This window comes from Pogona vitticeps, chromosome 11 (assembly GCF_051106095.1).
Source record: "Pogona vitticeps strain Pit_001003342236 chromosome 11, PviZW2.1, whole genome shotgun sequence".
NCBI lineage: Eukaryota > Metazoa > Chordata > Lepidosauria > Squamata > Agamidae > Pogona > Pogona vitticeps.
This window is the reverse complement of record NC_135793.1, coordinates 8,285,548-8,308,586: the sequence shown is the minus strand read 5'-3', so window position 1 is coordinate 8,308,586 and position 23,039 is coordinate 8,285,548. Positions and strand designations below refer to the sequence as shown.

Sequence of the window (23,039 nt, the reverse complement as noted above, 5' to 3'; positions counted from 1 at the left end):
CCCTGCAGTGTTGGACAGAAGCAACACTGAGAGGGAGAAGCAGCAAACCACAGGTGCCTCTCTGAATGTGCCAACATGGTGGCTCTCCCTGCTTTCCTCCAGTCCAGGAGCAGGAATTCTCTACAATGTTTCTGTGCCCTGAACTACGTATAGGTGCAAACACACAGGTCAGCCTCGACTGCAGGCACTGCCTCGGTTGCCCTCACCAAGGGAACGGGGTGGGGGGCCTGCCTGCTCCCGTCGCGTTCGATGATGACGACATCTGGGAGCGCCGCCGCCGCCTGCCGCAAGGAGGAAGGAAGGAGCGGTAAACATGCCCCCGAAAGGGAAAAGCGGCGGCAAAGGAGGGAAAGGTGAGCAGCCAAAGGGGGTGGAAATAAATGCCAGCCAGAGGCTCGATTCTTTTTTCGACCCCTGGTTTCGCTGAGAAGGAGGAACCTAGGAGTCCGGGTCTCTATTGATGATGATGATGATGATGATGATGATGATGATCTTAGAACTGCAAGGGACCCTTATGGATCGTCCAGCCCCCATCAATCCCCCAAACTGTCTCTCTAACCCACGGAGCTATCCTGGAGTTCGTCCCTTCTTCCCTCTCCCGGAAAATAATAAATAGACTGATAGCCCCCCCCCCACACACACACACATACACACACCTTTTAGAGCTCTTTCGATGTCGTTGTACTACAGTTCCTATTAGCTGTTGCCCATGGTGGAGGAGGATGGGAGTGGTTGTCTTCAGCGTTACCTGGAGAGTCATCCTTGCCCACCCCTGTGGGAGGAATTGCCAGGTTGCTGTTAACATTTTAAAACACTTCGAGAGAGAAGGTTAAAGGTTAGGATGGGTTGCAAAGAATTCTGATGCTGTGCGTGAAATGCCTGGTTCTGCAACTTTGCTTGTTTTGAGCAGTGAAACAGTTCTGTAATTCTGAACTAGTTCTTGTTTATAGTATACGTTGGTCTTTTCCCAGGTTTGTGCTAGCCAGGGATGCTGAGGGTTGGAGAAGAAGGTTGGCTATAGAGAAGACAAACTAGCAGCTGGGATGCATGGTGCTTTTGTAAGCTGCAGTTAGAACATTATTACTGGCACCAACAAAAATGTCATAAAATAAGGAACATCCTTTTTGTGTTCTTTGCAGAAGTCTTCAGGCTAGATTATAAGCATGTGTTTAAAAAGTGTTGGGTGAATGAATAGGACAGGAGGCAGAGTCAAGACCTCCACGTTGTCATGTTTCTGTATATTCCCACTTACTGCTTAAGATGAGGTAGGGGCACCGGCTTGGCTTTGCACCAGACAGAGTCTGTCAGGTCAGGACTAATCTCTTCAAGTTGGGGTTTAGTCCTGAGCTCAGCACTGATCACGCACATTATGCGAGCACAAATAGTGGGAAGATAGTCTTGCTGATCCAGAGCAACTCACTGTTGCCTTTGGTGTTATGTTTTCACAGGTGGAGCATCTTCTGATAGCAGTGCTGCTGATAAGAAGGCTCAAGGCCCCAAAGGAGGTGGCAGTTCTGTGAAGGTGGGTGTTTTAGTCCTCTTGGATGGTTTCCACAGAATGCAGACACAGAAGTGTCATGGTAGGAGGAGATATTGTGATTACCGCCTGTCAGTATTGTTGAAAAAAGGGAAGGGAAGAGGCAGGAAACAAAGCAGCATTGGTTCGGGTTTTCTAGAAGAAGTTGAATCGGAGATGTTTCCAGATAATGTTCTCATGCTGCAGAGTGCTGGGAATCTGATTTAACGTGTTTGACTTGCAATCAGTAAAGAAAACAAAAATATAAACCTTGTTGATTTGATATGCTAGAAGCATTCTCTCTGTGTCTCTCTCTGTTTTTGTGTTGTATCTAACTGTTATTGTGCTTTTTCAGGTGAGGCATATTCTGTGTGAGAAGCACAGCAGAGCCCTGGAGGCTTTGGAGAAACTAAAGGCAGGAGTACGCTTCAGTGAAGTAGCCTCCCAGTATAGTGAAGACAAAGCCAGGCAAGGGGTATGTGCCTCTTTCTCTTTTCTTGAACTGGAATAGAATGAGGGCAGCAGGTAGCATGCACCACATACAGCAGCCATTTCCCACTGTCTGGGTGAGAGATTGTGAGGGCTTCCACTGCCAGATTTTGTACTGCTGAGTGAATGGAGATTTGGGTGTCAATGGTCAGGAGTAGAGATGGGGGTATTCGTATACGAATATGCCACCACAGGTGCAGATAACGAGGGTCCGGCCCCCTGGGGCCAGACCAACCAGTCACCATTCTGCTGCTGCCACAGCCTCCGTGGTCCCTTCCTATCTCTTCATTGCTCGTGATGGATGAGCCACTCTTCAACCCAACAGAGAGGCTCACCATCCCGCCTTCTGCCAGGAGTGACTAATCCACTGCAAGCTCCGGAGTGATAGGAAGGGAGTACGGAGCCCACGGCAGTGGCAGAATAGTGAGTGGTCAGTCTGGTCCCAGGGGTCTGGACCCTCGTTATCTGCACCTGTGGGGGAATATGTGTATACAAATACCCCCCTCTCTAGTCTGGAGCAAAGCTCTTTGCTGATAGCAGGTAACTGAGCCAGATAAAATATGTGCCCAGGGATATGTACATACAGTTTTGTAGAATAACCTTCAGAGTACAGAAATTAGGCTTGATTTCTTGGTAGTCTCTCCTACGAGAAGAACAAAACTGTGTCAGGATCAAAGTTTATAGTCCAAAAGGGTAACTTTTTCAAGCTTTGTTAAGGATCTGGTGGTAGAAGCAAGCAGATTTCAGAATGAGGATTGGTGCTGTGAGGTGTAGCTATATAAAAACTAAAGACCCATCTCTTCAGGCAGGGTTTTAACAATTATAACTGAACCCCATTTTAGCAGATAATTTTAATCTTTTTATGTTTTCATGTGTTAATCTTTAATTCTATTTTAAATCATATATTGTCTATTTTATCTTTTAATATTTAAATTATTACATTTTTAATTGTGTGAATTTTAATGTTGTGAGCCGCTTTGGGTCCCTTGTTGGGAGAAATGCAGCATATAAATAAAACTAATAATAATAACTGTAAGGAGAGATATTTTTTAAGAATGGGGGATAGGTAGAAGGTAGATCGTATTTACTGGTAGATTGTTGAATAATTTGGGGTAGATCAGGAAGAATTTCTTTTTGGCGTTATCGGACGCATTTACATCCCACTTTTCTGCCAGTAAGTTCAAAGCCTCTCCTTCTCATCTTCTCCTTAAAACAGGTCATTGAGATAGGGGAGCCAGCTATGAGAGTGATTGAGCCAGGAATTTTTCATTCCTCAATTGGAGCTTTCAAACTAGATTTCCAGAGCTGCTGCCCATCATTTTCGCCAATACATGCCACTGGTTCTCTCACCATTTTGACACTCATGGCTTGCTTAGAAGCCATCTCTTGCCCCCACCCTGTTACAGTCTCTGATCTACTGTGATTGAAATGTAGGTGTGTATTTGTCAAAGAATTTTCTTGGGCAGGGTAATCTCAACTGTATTGACCTATGAATTAAAGCAACTATTTGCTTCCTCTCCCTACATCTGTTCCTTTGGATCTGGGCCCTTGGTGTTCTCATGTTCACACAAAGGTAACTCTGAAGATCTGGTGTCGGCTCTCTGCCTGGGGTTTGCAGAGCTCAGACAGACTCAGAATGTGCTTCTTTTCCAGGGAGACCTGGGCTGGATGAGCAGAGGTTCTATGGTGGGACCCTTCCAGGATGCAGCCTTTGCCTTGCCTGTCAGCAGCATGGATAAGCCAGTATATACAGACCCTCCTGTCAAGACCAAGTTTGGCTACCACATCATCATGGTGGAAGGGCGAAAATAAACGTCGTCTTATAATGTGCTGTGAGGTTCTTATCTTCTGATGAATTCCCCAGTGGGCTTGGAGGAGAAAAGTGCAGCACCATCTGGCAGCCATACTGTTTCCAGATCTGGGTCCAGCAAGGCTGTCATGTGACTTGGAGAAGTTCTTCCCCTAGGACAAAAGAGCAGATCTGCAAACCTGGTCCATAGGTTGTGGGAGGCGTTCTGGGGATTTCTATGAACACATCTGGAGAGCCCGAGGTCAGGGAAAGTTATCTAAGAAAACATACCAGAGGATCTTAATTGAATCCCAGATAAAGGAGGAGATAGCTTAGAGTCTTCTGGCTTGTGCACAAGCTGGCAAAAAGTACTCTTGTCCCATGTAGAGTAGACCTCTTGAATCAATGGAACTCATTGATGTCAACACATAAGATCCATTGATGCATTGGTTCTATTTGGTTGTGATGAACAGTTGGAATAAGGCCAACGCTTTTAAAATGGCAATGAAAACTGGATATGCCATTAACTACAGAGAGCAAATATTTCCCAGCAGAAACTGCTCCTGTGTAGTTATTTTTCAAGAAGTGGCCAGAATCCTGTTGTGTACGTTTATGCCTCAAAAACGTGATGGTATCCTCAGAGCTATTTGAGGGGAGTTAAAAGCTTCCTATTCCCCTTGTTCCAGGGACTGGTGGAGTTCATTTTGTTACAGTAAGCTTTTATATGTTTGCTGTTGGTGCTGAGGGAGTAGTTTTTAATTAACTTGAAGGCTTGAAATGTTTGCAAACAAAATTGTCTTTTGATATTCAAGTGTCTAAAATGGACAACTAAGGGTTGGATCCATGAAAAGTGGAAGTTGGGAGGAAAAAAAAAGATGGAAGGAAAACGGCCAAAGAGCCCAAAAAAAACCACAACAACCATTAGATCCTGGCCGTGAAAGCAATTGAGAATACATGGAAGAAAAAGCTTGATTATGAGAAACGTTAGAATCCCCATCTGTTTATGTCTGCTCTCTGGGGGACTAAAGCAAACACCCAACTGGAGAAAAAAGAAGAAGCCTGAACTATAAAAATTACGTTGGTGCAATTTTCAAAATAATTCAAAGTAACTGCATAAATAAAAGTGGAACATTTTAGGGCTCCAATTCTATACCCATATGTTTGTGAGTTAATCTTGCTGAACTCAATTGCACTTCTGAATAGACTTGGTGAGCTTTGTCCATAAATATGTGTTTAGTTGACCTCTCTTTTTAGTCTTTTACACATGTCTTTGGAATATATTGCCCTGTTAGTGGCTGAACATAAGCCAGAAATGCTTACTTACCCGACATATGACTCTACAGCCATAGCTACATTTGATGTGAAACTGCTGTCAAGATACTGTTCGTGACTTTGTTTAACCTTCTCTGCCATTAGAGGTGGAATGTGATCTTTTGTGGCCTGATTTTTAACAGTGAGGATTAAGCAGAGGCAGGGGAATTAAGAGAATTCAGAAAATTATTCTGCCCATTTGATGATGTGCTTTGTGAGTCATTTCCTAGTCAAACCATTTTTAATTATATTCTTATTTATTCTAGTTTTAAACCACCCACTAACGGAAGTTCTCTGGGTAGACTGTACAAAGCTTTAAAAATGCAGTGCAGTTGCTAGAAAGCACCAACAATACATAACAATCCAGTGCTTGTTTCCAACTGAAGTTCAGAGTGCAAGAAGTTAAAAGGACTTTGTTCTGGGATTTAAAATGATACATTATGGCAATTCTTTTAGTAATATTGAAAGCGTACTTTAAATACTTATTTCCCTTTTGTTTTAAACAGGAACTATTACAACTGTGTTTGTTTTTCTGAAGGTCAAGTTGCAACAATTCTTCCTGAACAAATCTACAGTATTTGAAAATATCATCCAGCAGACTAACATAGTGTGTTAGTTTGTTGCAACAACAAAAGCCACATCCCCCCCTCCAAGGGTATTGTTGATTTTAAAGACAAACACATTTGTCCTGCTGTAAAGTTTTGTGGGCTAGACTAGAGTCTACCGATTAGAAGCCTGAAAAAGTGAACAAGATGTGGGAAAATATTGTAGCCAAGAAACAGGAAGGAAGTAAATTGCAGAAGTTGTGCAGAGTAAAATCTACAAACTCAATAATTTTTAGTGCAGAGTGCACTGAAGCCAAGCCAAAGAAATAACTTCCAGTAGGGTAGCTGTATTAGTCCTTTGCAGTAAAAACAGCAGTCTGATGACACTTTAAAAAGCGGACAAATTTTATTCAGCATAAACTACTATGGGTTGTAGCTCACTTGTGCTCTCTTAAGCTAACAATTGAGCACAATTCACTAACGAGGTGGCGATGCCTACTCATAACTGATGCTTTTGGAAAAAGCAGTCACAAATGCATGGAAGTTGGATCTGTCAGTGGCTATAATAAGGTGCCATTGGGTTGATGCTGACTTATAGTAACCCCATCCAGAGGTTCCTATGTATAGAATACTCAGAAGTGGTTTCTGTTTGCTTCTCCCCTGGGTCTGTGTATGTTGCCAAAGTTCACCCAGCTTGGTTGTTGTGGGTTTTTTGGGCTCTTTGGCCATGTTCTGAAGGTTGTTCTTCCTGACGTTTCACCAATCTCTGTGGCCGGCATCTTCGGAGGACTGGAGTAGGAACTCTGTCCATGCTTTGTTGGAGTTCCTACTCCAGTCCTCTGAAGAGGCCGGCCACAGAGACCGGCGAAACGTTAGGAAGAACAACCTTCAGAACACGGCCAAAGAGCCTGAAAAACCCACAACAACCATCAGATCCCGGTCATGAAAGCCTTCGAGAATGCATTCATCCAGGCTGTCTCTTCTTCTACAAGTGGCAGTGGAGAACCCAGCGTGGCCAGCCAGCCAACTAGAAATGGCTGTAGAGGACCACAGCAACTAGATGCGAGTATCTGAATTTAGCAACGGCTAGGACAAAAAACAAAACAAAACAGAAAAGCGTTTGCTTTCGGGATGTCCTGATCATCTAGCATCCTCCCTCCAGAAAGAAACATGATCTAGCAGAGCTCACAGGTGTTGTATCAGTATCACATTTCTTCCTTAGAGAATTTCAGGGCTCAGGGAGGGACAGGAATTGGAATCGCCCAAGTCCCACAACGCAAGTCTGCCTTGTACTTCAGGTTAAAAAGAAAAAGAAGTTGCTAATACAAATGTGAAACACAGGACATTGTTAGTAGTCGTGATATTGCTGTGTTGGTAATAATTTTGACATACTTTCCTTATTATTCTTTTGACGATAAAACTGAGGATAATGTCTGTTGCTGGCCAAAAACCTGACAAACGAAGATTGGACACGTATATCTTTTTATTACAGCTGGGCTGCGACCCCGAAAGGCTCAACCGCGTCCCTCCCCAGCCCTGTCACGTGAAGCGCTCTGTCACGTGACCCCGTTTCCTTCGCCTACTGCGCGAAGGGAACCGGTCCCTGTTGTATTGCCCCCTTCGCTGGTCTTCGAAGCGCCCGCCCTCCACGCGCTTCTAGACAATGGGATTGGATAATCTCTCGCGGGCGGGGCCCTCGCGCGGTCCTGCGATTGGCTGAGCGCGGAGCGGCTGGGCCGCCATAGGCTAGAAGGGGAGCGGCGGCGGCGCTCTTCCGGGAAGCTCCCAGGGCGGCTCCCGTCTTCCGGGCGTGAAAGAGGGAGCGAAGAAGAAGAAGAAGAAGAAGAAGACGCGGGGCAGGGATGGCGCCGCGGGGGAGAAGCCGGGAGCCGAGCCGGCCGCGGAGCCTGGCCGCCGCCCTCGCCCTCGCCCTCGCCCTGGCCGTGTGGCTGGCCCTGTGCCGCCCAGCTCGGGCGCTGGACAACGGGCTGGCCCGCACGCCCCCCATGGGCTGGCTCCACTGGGAGCGCTTCCTCTGCCAGACCGACTGCGGCGAGGAGCCCCGGCGGTGCATCAGGTGTGTGTGTGTGTGTGTGGGAAACGGGGCGGTGGCTGGCCCTCTTGGCGTGCTCAGAGGCACGCTTGGAATAACGCGCACCCCACCCCCTTGGCTTCCCTGCCCTTCAAAAGGGTGGGTTGGGAGGTTGCAGGTGGAGGCCGCTGCCCGGGGCGTGGGAATCCGCTTTGATCCGGAGCGATCCCTTTGATCCGCTTTGATCCGGAGCGATCCCTTTGATCCGCTCTGATCCGGAGCGATCCCACGCCTGGTCGGCGTGGAGGGGCGCTTGCTTGCTTCGGAAGAGCCCCGTGGGTTCAGAGGCTGCGAGTTCGATTCCCCCTCTCCGGGCCCTTCTCGGCAGCGGACGGGCCCGGTGGCCCAGAGCAGGAGGTCCCCCCAACCTTGGGCCTCCAGATGTTCTTGGACTACAACTCCCAGAAATCCTGGCCAGCAGAGGTGGTGGTGAAGGCTTCTGGGAGGTGCAGTCCAAGAACATCTGGAGGCCCAAGGTTGGGGACCACTGGCCCAGAGGGTCCCTCCTCGCCCTGGGATTAGCCCTCCATCATCCCCCAGCTCCTTCCTTAGCCTCAGAATGGGAAGAGTGGCCGGGGCGCTTGAAGGAAGAGAGAAGAGGGCCGAGGGGTTTCCCTGCCAAGACAAAAGCTGCCAAGGGTGTCATGGGGGGGGGGATGGTAAGACATCCTTTGTGGCCCCCGATATTGGACAGCTTGGCCCCAGACTCTGCCCAGGAAAGCCGGGTCTGACCCAGAGCTGAAGGCGGTCGCAGGGACCGGACGCCAACACAGAAGCGGAGGGGAGATCTGCAAGGGGGCACGGAAAGGCAGGACTAGTCCTAAAAAGTACCAGCCAGAATTTAGAATAGGAACTACAAATCCTGCCCTCAGGAGGGTGGCCCTGGGCTGGGAGTTGTAGTCCGAAAGCAAAATTGCTCCGAATCCACAGAGGACCTGTACTGCAACCCAAGAGGTTTCAGGCTAATCTTGGCTTTGTCACCTGTTATTTATTTTCTCCCAGCCGTGTGGGTGGTGATCTTTTTACAGAAACAGGAACAAACTTCCAGCTTGGAGGCAGGGTGGGCGTTTCTAGCCACAGAATGCTTGCTGCAGAAGTAGAGGTATTTTACATTAGGACCCCCTTATCCATGGGATCAATATCCACGGATTCACTTATCAACAGTCTGAAAATATTACAAATATGAAAAGAAAAAAAATCCAGAAAAACTATTTTTCCCTTTTACTATTATATATACAGCGTTTGCTATTATCCGTGGTCTTTATTATATGCAGGGTGATTGGAACCCATCCCCAGCGGATACGGAGGTCCTACGGTATATAGTTCTTCTGCGTTTGTCTGAGGAAGGGGGTTGGGATTGCCAGTGGTCGGTCTGAGAGCCGTTGGCTGGCTCAAGACCATTTGCAGAGTTGAGGGGATTTGAATCTGGATCTCTCAGCTAATAATCCAGCAATCTTGCAATTAAACTGCATTGGCTATCTGATGAACAAGACAGTTGGATCTAGAATCCAGATACAGTAGATGTGTTTTGAATAACGTTGGCAGGTGCAACTACAGAGACAGTCAAACATAAAGCACTTGGTCTAAGGGTCTTGACCTCTATGTGCTGATTCAGTCTCCAAGTACAGACCCCTTTGCCCACCCTCTAACTCTGTGCAGGGATCATAAGACAGAAGTAGGGGCACCCGTTTTCCACGTGAAACGCTCCAGGTTCAAGATGTGGGGTTTCTGGTTAAAAGAATGAGGTTAGCAGGTAATGAAAAATGGCTTTCTCTCATACCCTAGAGAGCAGTTCCCACTCAGAATAAACATACAGTAGTCAACCACTACGATAACGGTGTGTTGTTGTTATGTGCAGACAAGTCGCCTCCAATTTACGGTGACTCTATGAATGAGAGATCTTTAAAATGCCCTGTCCTCGGGGGCTTCGCTCAGCTCTTTCAGACTCAAGCCTGTGGATTCCTTTAGGGAGTCCATCCATCTTGTGTGTGATCTTCTTCTTTTCCTGCTGCCTCCCATTTTCCCCAGCATTATTATTCCCCCCCAAGAGAATCCTGCCTTCTCCTGATGTGCCAGCCTCAGCTTCAGCGTTATTGCCTTCAGAGATAGTTTACTCTTGATTTGATCTAGGACCTACTTGTTTGTCTTTCTGGCCATCCAGGCCTTCCTCCAGCACCACATTTCAAGTGAACTAATTTTTCCCTATCTGGTGTGGAGTTCCTTTCCTCCCACCCCCCCACCCCAACTTCTGCATCCCCTCTTAGATGCTGGCCTTCTGTTCTCATTCCTGCAGTGAGCAGCTGTTTATGCAGATGGCTGATCTGATGGTGTCAGAGGGATGGAGAGACGTCGGGTACCAATACCTGTGTATCGACGACTGCTGGATGGCTCCAACCCGCGACGGGCAAGGCAGGCTGCAGCCAGACCCAAAACGTTTCCCTAGTGGGATCGGCAAATTGGCAGACTATGTGAGTGTGGATGGTGGCTGCCTTTCTTCCTGGAGATTTTTTTTTCCAACTCAAGGCAGCTGACAACAAAGTTAACTGTGCAGTAAAGGCTGTGTTCACATCTCTTTTTCCCCTTTAAAGGAGATGAGAAAGTGGTCATGGCCAGCTGCAGTTTCATAGCTTGTCTTGTCTCCATCTTTGTTGAGCTGCTGGCCTTTAAAATGACTGAGTTAAAAGCAGAGTGTGGAAAAATTATTCTTTTTGGGTGACACCTCCCACGCAGCATGGTTGGGGGATTCTGGGAGATGAGCACCAAAAAAATGAGCCATCAAGTTCTGACTTACAGCAGCCCTTTTCAGAGTTTTCCTGGTAGAGGGTATTCAGAAGTGGTTTCCCATTCCCTTCCTCTAGGGGGCGCTCTGGGACTATGCAGCTGGCCCAAGACCACCCAGGCCGGCTCTTCTCCCAAGAGGCACAAATGGGGAATCGAACTGCCAACCTCTGGCTCTGTACGATCTTTGTCACTTTCAACCAGAGCTAAAGGGTTAATTTATTTATTCCAAAAGAAGTAACTCTTTTTGGCTCTAGTGGAAAGTGGCAAAGACAAGCACCCTCCACTCCCAGTGTGTTTATCTAGAACTGCTAAAAATTGCTCTTCTGGATCAGCCTGGACTTTGATTGGATCCAGCATCTAGTTCCCAAGCTGCTTTTGAAATCTCAAAAGCAAGATGGAAACAGCTCATCTCCCCTTCCTTGCCCCCAGTATCTGTTGTTTAAAAGTAAAATGCCCACTGAAGAGGGAGACCTCACTACAGTGGTGCCCTGCTTGACAATGATAATCTGTTCCAGCAAAATAGCTGTAGAGCGAAATCGTCATCAAGCGAAAAAAAATCCCATTGAAATGCATTGAAAACCGGTCAGTGTGTTCCAATGGGGGGAATACCTCACCGTCCAGCGAAGATCCTCCTTAGGGTGGCCATTTTCCGGTGCCTGTAAAGCAAAGAATCCATCCTGAACACAACAGGGAGCCATTTTGCAAAGTGGGGAGCCATTTTGAAAACCCAATGATCAGCTCTTTTTGATCGTCGTCAAACAAAAAAACCTTTGAATCATTGTAAAGCGATTTCAGCGTCAAGCAGGGTAATCGTTAGGCAGGGTACCACTGTATTCTGTCTAGCAGCCGTTGACATTTGGGCTGTGAGGGGCACTTGGGATGTTGGGGGATTGCAGCCTCTGGCAGTTCTAGCCAGCATGTCCAGTGGTTAGGGATGTATGTATGTTCACCACTTTTGTAGCGTGCCACCGTACCTTTTTGTAGAGAATGCCTGCCATTTCTTAGTCTGCTTCTCTGCTTAGAAACTCTGTGGGTCAAATTCACTTGATCTTTAGTAAAGAAAAAAATACAGTGTTTTCCACTCCTGTGATTTTGCATCTTTCCCTTGTGACTCAGGTCCACTCTAAAGGGCTGAAGCTGGGCATCTACGCAGATGTCGGGAACAAAACATGTGCTGGCTTTCCCGGCAGTTACGGTTACTATGAGCTGGATGCCGAAACCTTTGCCGGCTGGGGTGTGGATCTGCTGAAGTTTGACGGCTGTAACTTTGGCACACTGGAGCTGCTGGCAGAAGGTCTGTGTGTGTGCAATGCTTATGTTTTCCAAATGAAGGCTTTCTGTGAATTTAAAGGAAGAATTAGCCTGAGATGGAACTTACTCTTTGTTTCAGTCCGGGCAGCTTTGTGGAGCTGGCTAGTCCAGAAATGGGAGGTCAGACTGGGCTAATGGGTGAACCATTTTTACTTTTCCGTCTCTTCTCCAAACAGCCTAGCTTTCCTAGTAAATGTTGTAAGCTGGGAGTGGTCCCACTCTGCAAGTCCCATCATCCCTTTCCACGGCCGATGCTGGCGAGGGCAGATGGGAGTTGTAGTCCAGCATTCAGTGAGCCACATGTTCCTGTCCTGTTATAAACGGGTTGTGGGAGACTCTGTCACTTCTCTGAACCTGTGTGCCTTTAGAATGTTGATTTCTTATGAAAAAGAGTGTATCCTGAAATGATTGTTCTTTCTGAAATATTTCTGTGGGTTTTGCTCTTTGCCACCAGGTTACAAGACCATGTCCTGGGCTTTGAATAAAACGGGCAGAAGCATCGTCTATTCGTGTGAGTGGCCGCTTTACCAAAGACCCTTGCAGAAGGTAAGGCAGGTTACTTTGTGAAACTCCTTATTCCCTTTGCTAAGGCATGGCACTTTCCAGAGCTCCAGGGAGCTGATTTATTTTTTATTATTATTTATTTATTTATTTATTTATTTATTTATTTATTTATTAGTAGTAGTAGTAGTAGTAGTAGTAGTAGTAGTAGTAGTTGTTGTTGTTGTTGTTATTATTATTATTATTATTTTGCTGGGGGATAGGGGGGCAGTGTGTAGCCTGCATAATTGAAATTGTAAGCCTCTGAATTTCTGGAGTGTTTTGAACAGGCAAAAGTAGCAGCTATTTGTGGAGGTTTTTCACTTTCATCCCATGAAATCAAACCAGTTCATTTTCTTCAGACTAGGTCTAGAAACAGAGTATTAGGAAGTGGTTTCCCATTCCCTCCTTCTGGAGGCATCCTGGGGACTGTGCAGCTGGCCCAAGGCCACCCAGGCTGGCTCTTCACCCAGGAGGCACCGAGCGGGGAATCGAATACCCAACCTCTGATTCTGCAGCCGGGTACCCAACATGTGGATGGGTCTTACAAAAGTATTGGAAAAAAAATTATGTGCTCTTGGTTGCAATTCATGGAAACGATTTCCAGTACTCAGAAAAGGTTTATCCTTTCCTTCTGGGGTTGTGTAGGTTACCCGAGACTATACAGGGTGGCTGCTCTTCTACAAGGCACTGGGGCGGCCGGGCAGGGAATGTGTGACCCCGGCTGCCTGGCCAGGCACTCCACCCGGCTAGCTTTCTTAGGAAAGGAATTTCAACATTTTAAAACTGAGGGAAAACTCTACAGGAGCTGGGAAATGACCAAACCAAAGTGTTATGAGGAAGGAGGCATGGCCCTTTGGCCCTCCTCTTTTTGAGGAAATGAAGAAGGAATAGATACCTTAAACAAAATAACAAAAATAAGGAAATCCTTGTGGTTTTTATCTCCCACTGTTCCCTTGGAAGCCTAACTACACAGAAATCAAACAATACTGTAATTACTGGAGGAATTATGCTGACATCTACGATGCTTGGAACAGCATCAAAAATGTCTTGGACTGGACTGCTTATAACCAGGATAGTATTGTGGACGTCGCCGGGCCAGGAGGCTGGAACGACCCAGACATGGTGAGAGAACCTTCTGCATCCGCTCCTTTCTCAGCTTGCAAAGTTGCCAAAAAGATATGGCCTTCATGAAGCAGATGCTAACAAGAACTCCATCTCCGATCTGTCACAACTGTTCACACTCACTGATAACTGCCCCCCCCCCCAGTATACCTTGTCCCTGAGAACATTGTGTGCTTTCTAAATGTTCCCCTGCCTTTTCTACAAGCTCCAATACCTGTTTTCAATGGTTCCCTTTTTGGCAATAAGAGTGTCGTGTAGTGGTTAGCGCTGGAATCACACTCAGGCAGTGTTATAGTCTGCACTCTGCAGTGATCCTTGGTGGGTGACGAGGGCAGTCACTCTTACCTTGGCCAGTTTCGGGGGGGGGGTTGTTGGAAGGGGGAGCCATTGACCCTCACTGGTGGGAAAATGACTAATGATGATGTTTCTAGAGGAATACACTGAGTTTGCATTCTGCACATTTATAAGCATTAGCCTTGCCTTTAAGACCTTGCACACTGAGAAACAGGTTTACCATCATCATAAGCAGAGGAGACAACCCTCAAAGACACAAAAAAATGAGACTGGTTGGAACACATGATTAAGTGCAAGGAAATCATACTGGTGTGTTTCTGACTAGTTGATTTGAAAAGTAAAGCTTTTTAATAATAATAATAATATAATTTATTGTCATTGTAAGTATATACACAGTATACCATACAACGAAATTAGAAAGGGGCCAGGCTGAGTGCCTCATTCCAGGGCAATTCATTTTTTAAAGATTACTGCTTTTAAGGAAAAGAGGGAGGGCAAGCCTGCTTTAAAATAGCTAGTGAGGCCATTTGCCGTTCTATGCCTCCTTTCTGTCTCTCACTTGACAAGAGTGTAGAGGACAGATACAGGATACAGCTTCATAGCAGCTCAGACTTTTCCATGCATTATCTGTTACGGATGATAGCATCTCAAAAGAGTAAGATCTTCCCATCATCCACTTCCGTCCTTTTTAACTAGAAATGCCAGGAATTGAATCCGAGACCTTTTCTAAGCTAAGCTGATGCTCTCCACAGCTTTAAGAGCCAACTTTAGACTTGGCTCTTTAGGCAGGCCTTCCCTCCTGTCACTACTTGATCTTTACTTTTCTATTTTTACTCTTCCGTCTTTACTTTTCCATTTTGATCTTTACTTTTCCATCTTGAATGATATTGTTGTTTTAAATTGCAGCTTTTAATTGCTTTTTCTGTTGTTTCTATTGTAAGCCACCCAGAGTAGACGTGGTCTAAATGGGTGGGATATAAATTTAATGAATGAATGAATGAATGACTAAAATAGGTATGAAGGTTGTAGTGGGTGAACTCCTGGCATACTTCCATTTCATGAGCACCCGAGTATGTATGACCAGTTAACCCTTCCCCCCTGTGATTTTCTCCTCCTCCTCACAGCTGGTGATTGGAGACTTTGGGCTGAGCTGGGATCAGCAGGTAACTCAGATGGCACTCTGGGCCATCATGGCATCTCCGCTCCTCATGTCCAACGACCTGCGCCGGATCAGCCCACAGTCCAAGGCTCTGCTCCAGAACAAAGACGTGATCGCCATCAACCAGGATCCACTGGGCAAGCAAGGGTATCGAATTACGAAGGTAAAACTGTTTTTTTGGGATGTGGACCAATAACCTGTTTCAAACAATACATCAGAATGAAGCTAGCTCCTAGTTAAAAGAGTCATTCCGATCAGTTTCTCAGCTGAAACATCTTAGTAAGTCAGAATTGCTCCTTACAGGGAGACTTCCTGTCAGCACTATCTCAGAAATGAACTTACTGGATGGCTGTTTTAAGCAAGTCATATTTTTTTTATATACTTTTAGATGTGGAGTGGTTTTAAATTCGATTCCTTGGCCAGAATACTATTGCCAGTGGATGCTTGTATAAGGGCAACTGCAGCTGGTCAGTGTGTTGGATGGGTTTCTGGGTATCCAACCACCAACACCAATATGATTTCCCTTTATGGAAGTGGAAACTGGAAACAGGATTCTGGCCATCTTTTTGAAATACAGTAGGATTCCCTTATCTGTAGGATCAGTATCTGCTGATTCATTTATTTGCTGCCTGAAAATATGAACCTCCCCCAGAAATATGTATCTATGGGAAGGGGGCTTGGGACCTATTTCTTGAGGATATGGTGGTCCTATTGTACATGCAGCTCCAGAGCAAGCTTTCCTGCTTTGACTACATGATGGTAACACTTAAAAATACACTGGGCTACAATTAAGTGTACAGATTTTATGTAACCTATTGGCATATAAACTGAAACTTTTGGCTGTGCAGCCTGCATGCCGCCTTTACTACACAACGAGACACATTTGGAAAGATTTAGCTTCCTTTCCCTGCATGCATAGATTAAGATCCCAACTTGAAGGTGGAGCTGCAGTCCTTTGTGCTCTTCTAAGGAAGGAATTTCCATTAAACAAAGCCAAGGACAAAAACGGCTTCTACCTCTACATCTGAATGATGGCGTGCAAAAGAGAAAGTGTCCAGTGCAACCCTACAAAAGAGGCTTCCCTTTAAAGCTGCTGCTGATCCCAGAACTTTTTTAAAAAAAAGCATCACAGAATTTTCACTTTGTCGTCACCTGTTTGTATCCACTGCGCTTCCATTTCCCAGTCAGCAATGAGGATAATACTGGCCAGCTCAGGGGTGGTTTTAAGTTACTGTAAATGTATTCTCGAAGGCTTTCACAGCCAGGATCCGATGGTGGTTGTAGGTTTTTTGGGCTGTTCGGAGTTTTTTCTTCCTAACATTTTGCCAGTCTCTCTGGCCGGCATCTTCAGAAGACGGGAGCTAGAATTCTGTGTTTTAAGTTACTTGTAATGTACCTAAAACAGTTTGGCCTAAATCCTCTTGTGTTGTTAAACTGGAGTTAACATGAACAGTGTAACTTTTGGAGACGGTTTGCCTTCAGGTAGTATCAGTTGCACACCACGTTCTGTAGCTCAGCGCACAACTGATAAATGGCGGTGATAATTTCTTAATTGGAGACTGTTTGCCTCTCCAAGGTTTGTCTTTTGCATGGATGCACAAGAGGATTTTACCCTTTGACTCTAATTATTTTGCCCTGCAATTTGCAGTAAGGTATAAAGCAACGTGGGAGCTAGAACAGTTTTAAGAATTAGAACAGCAGCTTTTGAACTATGCCCTGAGTAAGCTGGTACATTTACAGTACATTCTTGGAATATTGAGGGTGATCCAGAGATGTAAAGGAAAGCATCCATACTGGTGGAGGGAGGTACTGTATTATGCTGGTAGAGCAAGTTCAATGGGTACAAAAAAATCACGAGTTTGGACTCGAGGCTTCATTGTGAAACATCTGTTTAAGAGGGGCATTGAATTTCCAGTCCATTTTCAGATTCTATTCAAAGTGACAGTCTGAACCTTTACATAAACAGATTTTAAGCCATTTACAGCTTTAAAGGATTGCTTACCTATATGATCCTGCTGAAAACTAAATCACTTCCACAGACCCCTGTCTGACAGTTGAAGTTAAATGGATAATGAATGAAGAAAAGGCTATTTGTGGTACAGTACATATTTCTCCAGCAGGTGGAAGTCACTGCTCATTTTAATATTTTATAACACAGATTACTGACAGAGGCTTTTTGTTGTTTCAACTGAGGTTTTTATGGCTTTCACCATCTCGATAAAAGTTTAATAGGATGTTCGTTATTGATTGTTCTGATGGCCATTCGTTCTTAGGTTGTAAGCAGATTTGTATGTTAGTGGGAAAACAGGTTAGAAAAAGTCTGAAATATCTATTGCTCTAATTCATGTGCCATGCGATTTCCCCAGGACAGCAACTTTGAACTGTGGGAGCGGCCTCTCTCCGACGGAGCCTTTGCCATTGCTGTGATAAATCGGCAGGAGATGGGTGGGCCCCAGGCGTTTGCCTTTTCTACTGCCATCCTTGGTAACGGGTTGGCTTGCAACCCCATGTGTTCCATCCACCGGATCCTTCCTGCCAGCAAGGATTTGGGGTTACACAACTGGGTTTCATTCTTGAAGGTGGTAGTGAATCCCACAGGCACTGTGCTGCTGAAGACGGTGGTGATTAAGGAGAGACTACTGACAGACCACAGCAATGGCCACTCCCTGGATGTTTTGTAACAGAGGAGACTCTTTTCCCGTGGCCTTCCTAAATATTGAGAAGCGTTACTGGAAGGAGCTCCTTGCCTTCGTGTAACAGTGATCATCAGGACCAGTTATTGAAGGATGGCCTGATCACAAAAGTCATCCCCTGCCTTTCTGGAGGAGAAGCCGGAGATAATCAACTGTGATGCAATCAGTCTTGCCAAACCTTTTGCCTTCTGCTGCTACCTCCTTGGGGGAAGAGTACAACGGGACTGTAGCTCTGTTTGAGAAACAGACAGAGGTACCCCTCAAAACCTCCTCTGGAGACCCATCTCTTCGGCTTCTGGCTTGAGATACCAGAGCCAGATACAAATTAGATCCATGTACAGTGGTGCCTCACACAACGATGTTAATTGGTTCCAAAAAAATCAACGTTGTGTGAAACATCGTTCTGTGAAACACCATTTCTCATAGGAATGCATTGAAAACTGGTTAATCCGTTCCAGTTGGAACGGATTGCCATCGTTCAGTGAAAATCCCCATAGGAAACATCGTTGAGTGAAACAATGTTTCCTATATTGGAATGTATTGAAGCCGACTCAATACATTTCAATGCCTTTGCGAAGTCCTTTTTCGCTCCTGTAAAAGTGTCTTACAATGTTTGGAAGCTGTTTTAAATTATTGCAATGGTTAGTCCACCTCCTGAAACCTATGCAAACTGATTTTGGTGTTGTTCTGACACTTCGTTGATTTATGATGATTTTTTGAATTTTCTCCATTGGAAACCATTGGATGGTCTGTCTAATGGTTTCCAATGGAAAAAACAAAAAATCATCATAAATCAACGAAGTGTCAGAACAACACCAAAATCAGTTTGCATAGGTTTCAGGAGGTGGACTAACCATTGCAATCATTTAAAACAGCGTCCAAACATTGTAAGACACTTTTACAGGAGCGAAAAGGGAGATCATTGTGTGAAAATCCCCCATAGGAAACATCGCTGTGTGAGGCAGCAAATTTAACAGAAAAAGGCATCGTTGTGTGAATTCATTGTTGTGTGAGGCACTCGTTGTGCGAGGCACCACTGTATTTTATTGAACTACAGGATGCAACTATTCTGTAAACCATCTTGTTAAAAAAAAGACACCCTTCAGTTGAAGCAAAGCCCAGGGAAATCTCAAAACAAGACCAACCATAATCCTGATGAAGGATTTTGTAGGGTTGGTTCCTCCCACCAGTCTGAAGGAAAAAACATATTGGATTATTTCAAACTGGATTATCATCTAATTAATGTTTGGGCTGGACAGTTACCATAAACTTTCCGCACACCTGAAACAGGATTAAGTATACCTGTCAGTCTCTTATGTCTGACAGCTTAAAGGCTAAAACAAGTGGTTTGATGGACAACTGTTTAAAATAAAATAGCACGTAGACAGATGCCCTTCTTGTGCAGGACTTGGAAGGGGTTTAATCCCCCAAACCTATCTGCCACAGAGGGGGAAATTCTCACACCGAGTGTATGTGACAATTATGAGGCTCTGAGTTTAGAGTCCATCCAGACTGGACCATTGTCGATAGTTTTAAACACTATTGTATAAAAGGCTATTTCTTGAAAGGCACGCCTGATTTTTGTACACACTCACTACCAAAAGGATAAATGCCCCCTAAATGTCTCAAGTTGTTGCATTTCCTCCATAACATTATCCAACTATGTACATTTCTGGCAAAGAACACCAAGACCAGGACTTTGTTAAGTATTTACGTGTGGAAGGAACTCCCAACTATGAAAGCTGTTGGAGCAGTCTTTAAAGTGCTGATTGTGTGTATCCGGTCAAATCACCACCACAGCTTGAGCCGGAGTTCTGCACATGTAAATACCGAACAGAATACGGGTCTAAAGGAGCAAAAATGTTCACATGACCAACTCAGCAGAGTTCGCAAGTTGGGGTAAGCCAGTGGTTCCTGTTGATTAGATGAAAATAAACTGAGATGAAACAAGTCACTTGTTTTGAGGCACTACCAGAAAACAGGATACCAAATATTAAGTAGCATTTCTTGACACTATTCACTTCAACTGAGATTCATTCATTCCTTGCAGTTAATGAACATGCGTGTAAATAAAAGAAGAAGCTACTGTCTGACCTCCTTTTAGCAGGACGTCCATACCACACTCAAGCGTTCATCTGGAGCTGTTTGTCAACGGGGTGATTGTTTGCTTTGGAGACCAAGACACGTTTGTAGGGCAATCTTTTACCCATGTCAGATGAGCCCAACGGCAATCACAAACACGACTCTCCAATAAGTGGGTGTTCCGATAGTATTTTAATGCATTTGCATAGCAAAGAACAAAGATGAATATCTAGAACTGGATGACCTGGCCCTGTGGGGGGAAAGAAACAAAATACAAGCTAAGTATATGTCACAGAAACTAGGAAAGCATACTCAACATGATGGGTTTTGTTTTTTGCATTTTTGAAAGGGTCCCAATCCAAGAACATTGAAAAGAAGGCTTCTGAGGACCACCTGTTTCTATGTGCTGTAGGATCTCTGACTGCACAGTATCCCTACAAACACTAAAGGGAGAATCTTTCCACATTTTGCTCTAACAAAGGACAGCCCTAAACAAATTCACAAAGGCAGGGCTTTTTGCTGTCTTGAACCTACAGTGCTATGGAAATGTTTGGGATTCTGGTCTTGGTCTCTATCCTTCCAACACTGCCCTGTCATCTCTTGGTACCAATTATATTTGCCATTAATCTACTGCTCCAAAGGTCTGACTCTTATCAGTTGCTAAACACACATGTGTTGTAAAGCAGCCACCAGGTGCAGCATTTAGAACACCCTAGCCCAGCAATGGCAAACCCATGGCACACGTGCCACAGCTGGCATGCAGAGCCCTTTCTGCGGGCACGCAAGCTATAAGTCACTGGATCACTACCCCCCCCCCAAGCAGCCAAACTTCACGAGGCGGCTGTCGCCGCTGTGCTAGCACTTCAACAGGCAACAGGCCAGGATCCGGAGCAGCCGGCGCTGGTGGCAGATCCAGAGTGGGGTCTCGAGGCACCTCTGTGTCTGGGATTCCCCCTTCTGCCGCCACTTCTGATTCCACCACCACCGCGGCTCCAGTCCTCCCCCGGTTTGGACATTTGGTCCCAAAAAGGTTTGCTGTCACTGCCCTAGCCCCTGCATACTCAGACTGTACCTTTCTCTTCTTGTCTCCTCCCAGCTCAAAGTGCTTGCACCTCTTAATGGCCAGCATCCTTTTGGACCTGCAGTTGGGCTCCACACACTCCAGCCTCAGGACAATCTTTTTTGTGGTCTTTGCCTACAACAGAAAAGAAAGGACACCATAGGCCTTGAGTAGGACAGACTTCAACCGATGACGCTTCTTACCTATCTGATACTGAAGTTAACTGGTGGCCAAAATACTGTAGGGCTGAGTGGTACCGCGGTGTTTCTATAACGCTCCAGGGCAAGCTTACCTTCTTGCGAAAGATAGGCTTCGTCTGGCCACCATATCCACTCTGTTTGCGATCATATCGACGCTTTCCTAAAGGAAAGAAAGTAAACCCTTTATATAAAGAGCAAAGTCTGCTTGGAAACTCAACCTATGCTGTGGGTGAACAGCTCTCAACATCGGCAAGGCCTGAAGAGGCTTTTAGTGACAGGGACTTTTTGAAAGTCATTAATTCATAGGGTTGCTCTAAGTCAGAAGCAACTTCATGACATATAACACACCCAGGGCTTCTCCATCTCTCCTATGCGTTTGGATGGTTATCTCTATGGATAACCTGTTGTTAATGAGGGGGGAGTCTCTCCCAGGTTATGCAATGCCATGGCTATCCATTTAGTTCTCCACAAGCTTCTACCTCTTGGCTTTAGACTACAGATTCCACAAACCCTCGACAGCATGGGCAGCAGTTAACAATCCAAATCCATGAGAGGGCTCCATTCTGGAGAAGGTGTATTCACTTCCAAGAGGCATTTCGTTCTTCTGTCATTTCTATCCTTCTCTGGAAAAGTTCTCACACCCAATTCTCTTTTATTAAAACCGAAGTGGCACTGTGCTGGAACACTGCAGGTGGCTATATGTACAATTGTGGTGTTTTTGTGCTAAGATGCAGTCACCCATCCCTGAAGGGATGCTTCATTTTATAGGACAGTAATACACAGAAGTGTATTTTAAAGTAAAAGAAAGGAAGGAAATGCAGTATTCTACAACTGCAGAGTGCAACTGCAATGTTCTATAATTACTGCTGTTGTCCTTCTAGTTAATGAGCGACATGCCCTGTTGGCATGAGTACTGTAGGGCTGCAGTACCTACAGAGCCTCGGTTCCAAGCTCCCCCAGCCAGATGCTGAAAAACATGCAAGTATAGTACACTATACATTGCATGGTCTCTGGCTCCCCCAGCCATGCTTGTTGGCAATGGACATCAGACACATTTTCACTGACTCAGTTTGGCAGGGCTTCCTACCCTCTTGCAGGGAGGTTCTTGGGAATCCAGAGGAAGGTGCCCAGCTGTGCAACTTACCTTGCGCATACAGAGATTCTTTGCCCTTCTTGTACTGGGTTACTTTATGGGGCTGGTGCTTGCCACACTTCTTGCAGTAGGTCCTGCGGGTTTTGGGGACGTTCACCTGCCAAGAAAGAGTGAGTCTCAGTTTCTCAAGGGAGAGAATATTGCCTTGGTTTTCCTGGCAAAAATGTGCCTAGATCCTTCTTCCTTGATAATCAGAACATGGACAGACAAGGTAACACTGGACTTTCACAGGGCTACAGCCGCCTGAGAAAAAGTCACCCAAAGCTCTTTAACAAAGCATGCAGAATGCCCAGGTTCAATCCTGGGGCATCATAGCTGAAAAGATCTCTCAAGCATCAGGTTAGGATAGACCCCAGACCCTGGCAGATAGTTCCAATTAGAAAAAGGAGGATTGGATTGCATGGAGAAAGACAATCTTCTGAGATCCACAGTAACACCAACATCACCATCAATGCTTTTTATGTCTTAAAGTGTTCAAAGTGCTTCAGGGTTTATGCCAAATAGCATTTTTTTCATCTTTCACAAGAGTCTTCATTTTGTCTTAGATTCAGTCATCTATCTTTAAAGCCAGTTTTCAGCAGTTTGCATGGCAACGACAAGAAAACCTAGGCTATGCAGATTTTCCATTTAGCTATCAGCCCAAGTACTGTACTGTACACCCATTCTCCTAGTAAATGCATGCTACTCAATTGATTCCAACTTATGGCAACCCTTCCCAGAATTCCCTAGATATACTCAAAAGTGGTTTACCATTCCCTTCTTTGGCATGTGTGTATTTTTCAGATAAGCTATCCTATCAAGCCCATTAAAACATGACATGAGGGAGAAAACTCTTGTATTCATGCAATTCAGCCGACCTTAATACTTTAAGGCGCCTTACTAGTAAACAGTAGTACTTA

At 45.4% G+C, this 23,039-nt stretch overlaps 3 protein-coding genes across 4 annotated transcripts in view; 2 read left to right on the top strand and 1 right to left on the bottom strand.

Moving 5' to 3' along the window:
• Nucleotides 1-224: 224 nt before the first annotated feature.
• Nucleotides 225-3,831, top strand: PIN4 (peptidylprolyl cis/trans isomerase, NIMA-interacting 4). Its single transcript, XM_020804638.3, has 4 exons — nt 225-353; nt 1,449-1,522; nt 1,872-1,991; nt 3,659-3,831. The coding sequence occupies exons 1-4, from the start codon at nt 314-316 to the stop codon at nt 3,815-3,817; spliced, it is 393 nt and encodes a 130-aa protein (XP_020660297.1). The 5' UTR covers nt 225-313; the 3' UTR covers nt 3,818-3,831.
• Nucleotides 3,832-7,402: 3,571 nt separating this feature from the next.
• GLA (galactosidase alpha) lies at nt 7,403-17,980 on the top strand. Its single transcript, XM_072981108.2, has 7 exons — nt 7,403-7,727; nt 10,036-10,210; nt 11,640-11,817; nt 12,289-12,380; nt 13,338-13,499; nt 14,918-15,115; nt 17,319-17,980. The coding sequence occupies exons 1-7, from the start codon at nt 7,513-7,515 to the stop codon at nt 17,631-17,633; spliced, it is 1,335 nt and encodes a 444-aa protein (XP_072837209.2). The 5' UTR covers nt 7,403-7,512; the 3' UTR covers nt 17,634-17,980.
• A 1,920-nt stretch (nt 17,981-19,900) lies between these two features.
• Nucleotides 19,901-23,039, bottom strand: part of RPL36A (ribosomal protein L36a) — a 24,118-nt gene continuing 20,979 nt past the window's right edge. For both annotated transcript variants that reach the window (XM_078380743.1, XM_020804650.3), the window contains 4 exons: nt 22,132-22,237; nt 21,080-21,147; nt 20,800-20,922; nt 19,901-19,977 (listed from right to left, as the gene is read on the bottom strand). In XM_078380743.1, coding sequence (XP_078236869.1) covers nt 19,957-19,977; nt 20,800-20,922; nt 21,080-21,147; nt 22,132-22,237 — 318 coding nt within the window. In that variant the 3' untranslated portion in view covers nt 19,901-19,956. The remainder of the gene's footprint in view (nt 19,978-20,799; nt 20,923-21,079; nt 21,148-22,131; nt 22,238-23,039) is intronic.

What these genes read in the sequence shown, in the direction of transcription:
- PIN4 (XM_020804638.3), top strand. Translation starts at nt 314, where the DNA reads ATGCCCCCGAAAGGGAAAAGCGGCGGCAAAGGAGGGAAAG. An exon ending in CGGCGGCAAAGGAGGGAAAG is followed by an intron (nt 354 to 1,448) that starts GTGAGCAGCCAA and finishes ATGTTTTCACAG; the next exon opens with GTGGAGCATCTTCTGATAGC. An exon ending in AAGACAAAGCCAGGCAAGGG is followed by an intron (nt 1,992 to 3,658) that starts GTATGTGCCTCT and finishes CTTCTTTTCCAG; the next exon opens with GGAGACCTGGGCTGGATGAG.
- GLA (XM_072981108.2), top strand. Translation starts at nt 7,513, where the DNA reads ATGGCGCCGCGGGGGAGAAGCCGGGAGCCGAGCCGGCCGCGGAGCCTG. An exon ending in GCTGGAACGACCCAGACATG is followed by an intron (nt 13,500 to 14,917) that starts GTGAGAGAACCT and finishes TCCTCCTCACAG; the next exon opens with CTGGTGATTGGAGACTTTGG. An exon ending in AAGGGTATCGAATTACGAAG is followed by an intron (nt 15,116 to 17,318) that starts GTAAAACTGTTT and finishes CGATTTCCCCAG; the next exon opens with GACAGCAACTTTGAACTGTG.